The 6,676-nt window shown below is 64.7% G+C and overlaps 2 protein-coding genes across 2 annotated transcripts in view; one reads left to right on the top strand and one right to left on the bottom strand.

Annotated features, from left to right (window-relative positions):
- ZFYVE21 (zinc finger, FYVE domain containing 21) overlaps positions 1 to 2,367 on the top strand; it is a gene marked incomplete at its 5' end in the record, with an annotated part of 5,834 nt that extends 3,467 nt beyond the window's left edge. The window contains 3 exons of the mRNA XM_015565395.1: positions 309 to 362; positions 1,517 to 1,659; positions 1,799 to 2,367. Coding sequence (XP_015420881.1) covers positions 309 to 362; positions 1,517 to 1,659; positions 1,799 to 1,834 — 233 coding nt within the window. The remainder of the gene's footprint in view (positions 1 to 308; positions 363 to 1,516; positions 1,660 to 1,798) is intronic.
- Positions 2,368 to 2,449: 82 nt separating this feature from the next.
- The window catches only part of PPP1R13B (protein phosphatase 1 regulatory subunit 13B), a 41,408-nt gene continuing 37,181 nt past the window's right edge, over positions 2,450 to 6,676 (bottom strand). Inside the window, exons 13-18 of the mRNA XM_006765887.2 lie at positions 6,063 to 6,668; positions 5,643 to 5,780; positions 5,439 to 5,572; positions 4,645 to 4,811; positions 3,975 to 4,174; positions 2,450 to 3,589 (exon numbers count right to left, since the gene is read on the bottom strand). Of these exons, the coding sequence (XP_006765950.2) occupies positions 3,548 to 3,589; positions 3,975 to 4,174; positions 4,645 to 4,811; positions 5,439 to 5,572; positions 5,643 to 5,780; positions 6,063 to 6,668 (1,287 nt within the window). The 3' untranslated portion in view covers positions 2,450 to 3,547. The remainder of the gene's footprint in view (positions 3,590 to 3,974; positions 4,175 to 4,644; positions 4,812 to 5,438; positions 5,573 to 5,642; positions 5,781 to 6,062; positions 6,669 to 6,676) is intronic.

Raw genomic sequence — 6,676 nt, 5'->3', positions numbered from 1 at the left:
GGAAGGGCGCCTGAGCGTGTTTACTCAGGAGCTCCCCCACAGCGCTCCGGCCAAGGCTGCAGGCCACGGGCGGCTGGCGGCACCCAGATCCCAGGGGCTGGAGTGTGTCTGCCAGCGCCAGGCCTCCGCTTTCCTGCGCGAACTCCCCGAGGTCCAGCCCTGCTCAGCCCGCCGGGATCTTTCCCACTGAACTCCTGGGCCCCGGGGCTGTCTTCCCGCCGGAACCCACCAACTTCATCCATCTTGCTTTCTGTTCTCTGATGGCTCTTGGCTGCTCTTCTCTCCTGCCTGCCCACCTTCCTGCCTAGACAAAGACACGCACACTTACACCAGCCTCCTGGGGAGCCCGCCCGCGTCCGAAGGTCAGCCTCGCTCCCAGCATGCCGTGGGCCCGTGCCCCGCCTCTGCTGCGGGCGGTGGGGGGTCGCACAGGGCCTCTGAGAAATGCTCATTGACTCCTTTCGGCCAGTGTAAGAGGGTTGGCATCTCAGCACCAACGGGAATGTCCTGGGAAGACAGGGATTTGCTGTTTTCCTCACCCCAGGAGAGTGTCACCCCTGTTTCCCAACCTCTTGTTGGAACTGCTGTCCCTGAGCAGGTGGGGTGCAGGGTGTTGGGGAGCAGGGCCTGATGGCCCTTCCGGCACCTTCCTCACCGTCACAGCGGGCGCACTGTGCTCCTCCAAGGGCCTCTTTGCGGCCCCGCGGCTTGCCTGTCCCGATGGGCAGTCAGATCCGCCCTGGGGCAAAGGGCAGGGTCTGGAGGAGCTGGGGTCAGGTCAGCCCAGGGGGCCCTCTGCCACCTCCTTGGAGCCTGAGGCCAGGGTAGTAACTATTCAGGTTTGTCAGCCCGAGGGACTGTTGCAAAGTAGCCAGAGGAGATGGCCCATGTCCGTGGCTGTGCCAGTGAAACACCTTACAGTCAGGAGGTGGGTGGAGCCATCAGACTGACAGGAGCGCAGGCGTGAGCTCCTGACAGGTCATAGGAGGCCTTTGGGCCTCTCAGCTGGGGCTCCCCGCACCGGCCTGGCGCAGAGAGGGCTGGAGGCAGGGAGTGGCTCCCAGAGGAGAGCACTGCCCAATGGGGTGGCCTCCTGCGGCTGCCAGGTAAAGTGTAGGTGACTCACCAGGGGCCTGCTGTTCACATAGCCGTCCTCGCTGCCGGGCACTGAAGGGCCCCTCATCCCAAGTGGCTGGTCCTGGGAGGTTTTGGCAGGAGTCGTCCCAGGGAGCAGCTGGCCCCACAGAGATGGGCACCATCTCTGCACCCCGTCCCCCGCGTGGCATTGCGGCGGGAGCTCGAGTATCGGTAGATGGGCCCCTGGGCTGGTGCCTCCCTGGTGCTAAGCCCTGCGCAGCTCCCCCGGCCGTGACCCTGGTCCTCAGGTGGGCAGCACTGACCGCCATTCTCTGCCCTGGTGCAGGCAGGGGTGACAGCTGAGCACAGGCCCCTGCCACCTCCTAGACCTGCACCAAGGTAGGGAGTGGCGTCTGAGCCTGCTGCCTCCCTCCCCCAGGGGGCGCCGCGCGGGCCACGGGCATGTCCCTGCAGTACTCGGCCCCAGGGGCGGAGGGCGTGGCCCAGCTGAAGCTGACTGCAGGGGAGGATGCACACGGAAGCAGGAAGCAGGCCACGGCGTGGCTGGCAGCCATGCACAAGGTACGGGCCGTGGTGGTTGGCACAGGGGCGGGCAGGAGACTGGGCTCCTGCTGAGAGGGGCCCAGCTTCCCCAGGGCGAGGCTGCCCCCCGAGCTCCAGCCCGGCAGGACCCAGCACAGCTGTTTCTGTTGCCATGCAGGCCGCCAAGCTCCTCCACGAATCTCGGGACCAGTAACTGCACGGGCTGGAGCGCGGAGCCTGCTCACTGCCTCGCCCCGACCCCAAGCGTGGTGGGAAGGCAACGCGAGGCCTTGGACCTCGGAGAAAGTCGTGTGCGCTTACCTAGTGCGATACGTGCACGTTTATTAACGCTCCAAACAGCTTCCGGCTCTAGAGCCTGCGTTTTCCTGTCGATGCCTAAGGGGGTGGAGCCCCAGCTACTCGACCGCTGAACTGTTTGTAGCATAACCTTTGCCATGTTTGTACGAGTCCAGGTTTACCAGGAGGCTCTGGACCCTCGTCTTCATGAACTGTCTCACGGGTGATCTGGGCCGTGGGCTCGGCCGCCCTGCCCTGCGCCTGCCGGAGCCAGGCTGCAGATGGCACTAATGGCACTATGGCACTAATGCGGGCGATGCAAGCCTTTGATACTTCACTACGGCGGAGGAGCCAGCTGTGTGTTTTGTACTTTTCACTCACTGTTTCACTTTATTAGAACAATTGTACAACAATTTGTATATAAAGCTTGATTAAACCCTATTTTGAGAATATGGGCCAGGCCTTGCCTCACTGTCGGGACCACCGCGCGTCCCTGTGGCGGCTCCGTTCACTCAGGACACAGACTCGCAGCCACGGGGAAACAGTGTTTATTGCGCACGTTACACGGCATCGGGTGGAGGGGACCCCGGCAGAGGCTGCCCCGGGGTCTTCACGCTCCATCAGCACTGTGTACACTCAATGCTTAAAGGGGACCAGTACAGCAACGGTCTATACACACGTCTATACAGAATTATACACAGACTCGTCCATGGAAAATAAAGCCTACGGGCCTGGAATTTAATGAGAGAGACTAATCGACATCTCCAGCATCATCCTGGTAGTTGCAAACGTCTAGTCAAAAATACTTTTGGTATAAAAGCCTGTGCCTTCAGCTGCCTTCGGTGAAGGGCCTGCCAAGGTCACCGCATCACGGCTGGCCCAACGGGGAGGCCCACCCTCATGCCCACAGCTACCCCTCCTGACGACCATGCCACCCGAGTGACCAACCTCAGGCTCCTGGCTGGTGGGGGGCAGTGTCTGCCTACACTCAGGGCCCACCCAGCCCCAACCAGGCACAGCCAATGGCATTTCTCTTGTTTCTGGTTCCCGTGAATTAATGAAACCGAGGGGCTGAGCGGGGATCGGAACCACACCTGGGCAGCAAGGGCTGCAGAGAAGGGAGCGCGGAGGTCAGTGCGGACAGGCTCCTGGCCTTGGTCTCGAGGTCCCTGCCTGGGGCCTGAAGTCCAGCCCCCCACCACGGGCCGGAACAGGAAGTGGAGCCCCCGTGTCAGGGTTTCCCTGCAGGCTGCTCTGGTCATGAAGGGAAGGACCTGGTGCTGTGGTGCCCAGCGGCAGGCGGGCAGGGCTCGGGGGGGCACGCACAGCAGCGGGCGCGCTCACTGCTGGTGAGGGACGTGGAGCATGAGGGTGGCTTTGGGGCCAGTCAGTCAGGCCTTGGTCTCCACTGGCAACCATCCGGGGGTTCACTCTAGGGCTTCTATTGGCAACAGGCGTAGAAAGCTGGGCGTTTATTTGGGTTGACAGTCATTGGCGAAGCTCAGTCCTCAGGAGGCGGCTGGGGGAGGCCTCCCGAGCCTGCGGTTCACATTGTGGGCTGCTGCTGCGTGAGCACCATAGACTCCAGCTTCCGCGCAGGGACGCAGGTCAGCGGCTCCTTGGCGGGGGCTCAGGCCAGCGTTCGCTGCCGGGGCTGGATCCGAGGACACAGCTGGAAGGACAGCGTCCAGGTCCAGCTCCCATCAGCTGCCCGGGAGGCCCTGTCTGACACCCAGAGCACCCGCACCCAGCCCACCTCCACCCGGTCCGAGCCCCCCTCTCTCACAGCGACCCGCAGGCTCTCCCTCTCCCCCCTCCCCAGTAAGCAAGTTTCTGGGCTGCAGAGTTCTGATTGGGGTGAGATGGGGCGCCCGAGGGAGTTCCCACGAGGGAGTTCCCACTGAGCAGCTGGGCTGGGCCCCCCACAGGGCCGACCGCAAACGCCCGCCTGCAGACCACTGAGCGTGGGGAGGGCAGTGCCTGCCCGCGGGCCCCAGCAGGACGGGCCACGCTGGACAGCCGTTTCCGGCACAAGCTTGGCGTGGCTGCGCACTCACCCCCAGCAGGTTTCTGGGCACGTAGCCCTCCCGATCCCCCAGGCGAGCCCACCACCACTGGGTCTCGTGCTCATCCTTGCGCCTCAGGATGGTGATGGCGTCACCTTCTCGGAAGGACAGCTCGTCGCTGTTCTGGGCCTCGTAGCTCCACAGCGCGTACACCACGCCCTTGTTCATCACGCCCAGCTTCTCCTGCACCCCTGTGGCAAGACGGCCAGCGGTCAGGCCTCAGAGGATGGGCAGCGAGAGCCCCGCTGCGGGGCCAGACCGGACGCACTGCTGCTCTGCTCGAGGCCGAGGCGAGGCTGTGGGTCGTAAGCCAGGCCCAGCTGCTGCCCACGGCCACACCCCGCAGGTAGGCACTGCCGCTTGAGGGTCTGAGTCCAGAGGTATTTCTTGGGGAGAAGCGTACACCTCACATCTAGCACAAACTCGGGGACCAAAGAGTGAGGTGACTGCTTGGAGGGCAGCTGGCACTCACACATGGCAGTGAGGGGCCGGCTAGTGACCTGAGTGCCTCCCTCCTCCCGCCCATGGTCACTGCCCCACCATGGGCCTCCCGGGCTGGCCGCCGCCTCAGTACCGGGAGCTTGTGTTTAGCCAGCTGCACAGCACCCTCCTGCCAAGGCCCAGCGCACGCCCCCTGCAGGCCGAGAGGACGCCTGCGTACCATACAGAAACTGGGAGCACTGGATGTAGCCCTCCTCCATCTCCTCGCATTTGTCCGCAGCAGTTTCAATGTCGCTGATGGTTGAGGCAAAAATGGCGGCACCGCTCTCCACCAGCTGTTTGCAGAGGTGCACGCTGTTGCAGGAGGCGGCACAGTGCAGCGGCGTCCTGCAGGGCGGGAGGTGAAGGCATGTGTGGCCCCTGGAGTGGCAGGGCCCCGGGCTGCGGAGCCTCAGTGCCCGCCGGTCCCACGCTGTCTCCAGTGGTGTGGTGTCCACTACCACCTGTCCTGGGCCTCACACACATCCTGGAGGACGCGGCTGAGGGTCCGAGACAGGTGTAGGCAGCGCCTGAGGCTGACAGCGACCCCGGACCCCGCAGCCACGACCCACGAACCAGCCACTAAACTGACAAGAGTCCGACTGCTGAACACGTGGCCGGGCTGCGTGTTAATGACCAGGTGGACAGACTGAGCCACAGCCCGGCCCGTGTGGCTCAGCTGGTTGGGCTTCATCCTGTGCAGAGAGGTCACGGGTTCGATTCCCAGTAGGGGCAAGCAGGAGGCAGCTGATTAACGTTTCTCTCACTGATGGTTCTCTCTCTCCCCTCCCTTCCTCTCTTTAAAAAAGTCAATGAACACATTTAGGAAAAGGGAAGCACGGCTGTGCCTTTTACATCCTCCAGAAAGCGAAGGGGGGTGTGCTGAGCAGCCTGGGACGAGTGGGCGCCCTGTCCCCTCACCCTTCACTCCCTGGGCTCCAGACCCTCGGCCCCTCCGCCCCGCGGGGGGCTCACCAGCCATCGCTGTCGGCGGCGTTCACGTTGACACCAAAGTCCAGTAGGAACCGCACGATGTGGTGGTGGCCGGCGCAGACGGCGTTGTGCAGCGGGGTGATCCCTTCGTCGTTGGGCTTGCTGGGGTCTTCCACCTGGGACACAGGGTGTGTGAGCCACGCCTGCGCGTGTGGGGTGCCCAGGCAGGGGCTCCGCTCGGCTCACCTCGTAGATGATCCTCTGCACCAGGTCGAACTCTCCCTCCAGGGACGCGTCCAGGAGCAGCGCCAAGGGGTTGAAGCGGACGCGCAGCCCGCGGCCAGTGCGCTCGGAGTTGGGCTTCTTCAGATTGGTCCGCTTGCTCTGTGAAGAGGAAGCTTGGATTTAAAGGGGACCCCACGAGCCAGGGGGTGACACCCAGCTTCACTGCTCCCTCCGGAGCGGCAGCTCCTTCCACCAGCTGAGGGACTCCCAGCCGCTCGCTCCCTCAGCTCGGCCTCCCTCCAGGTCCCAGGGCAGCTTCCCTCCTCGGGCCTCCCGGCTGGGCCTGACTCCCTATGGGCCGGACTGTCTGCCACGCCCGCCGCCCCCAGCACAGCCTGGGTCCTCCACAGCACAGGGGGCCCTGCCGAGGCCCGTACCCACCGAAGAGGCTGCGAGCAGGGGTGCGACGGGGGGACGTGATGGGGAAACTGGCTCTTCCCCTGGAGAGGGGGCCTCGGCCCCGGGGCTCGGGACCTGCTCCGTGGACAGGGCCGTAGCCACGTTGTTGTTGTTGTCCTCCGCAGGCTCCACGGTCTGGGGGGTGGTCTGGAGACGGACGAGCCCCTCAGGCTCAGGGGAAGGGAGCTCGTTGTCGTTGGCGTCCGAGGCAGGAGCAGGCTCGGCGGGCAGCGGGGCCGTGGGCTGGGCAGGGCTGGCCTCCCCCAGGTTCCCGTTGGCATTGGTGTTCCCATTGTCCATGTCGGCCAGGGTGCCCGTGAGGCCCTGCGAGGGGCTGGGCTGGTAGAACGGGGTGCCCTCCCTGCCGCCGGCCAGGGTGTTGAAGCGCTGGTAGAGCAGCTTCTGGATGTTGGGCCCGCCCGGGCCCTCGGGCTCCGTGATGGAGCTGCGCTTCTTTAGCGGCCGCGGCGCGTTGGCCAGCTTCCGGCGCAGGGCCTCCAGGTCGGCGTCGCTCTGGTAGCGCAGCGGGGAGTGCACGATGGGAGTGAGCTTGGTGGGGCTGAGCGGCCGCGGCAGGCTCTCCATGGCGCCCGTGG

The sequence above is a fragment of the Myotis davidii genome, unplaced genomic scaffold (genome assembly GCF_000327345.1).
Source record: "Myotis davidii unplaced genomic scaffold, ASM32734v1 scaffold480, whole genome shotgun sequence".
In the NCBI taxonomy this organism is placed as follows: domain Eukaryota; kingdom Metazoa; phylum Chordata; class Mammalia; order Chiroptera; family Vespertilionidae; genus Myotis; species Myotis davidii.
The sequence above is the reverse complement of the archived record's forward strand: the minus strand, read 5'-3'. Positions and strand labels throughout refer to the sequence as shown.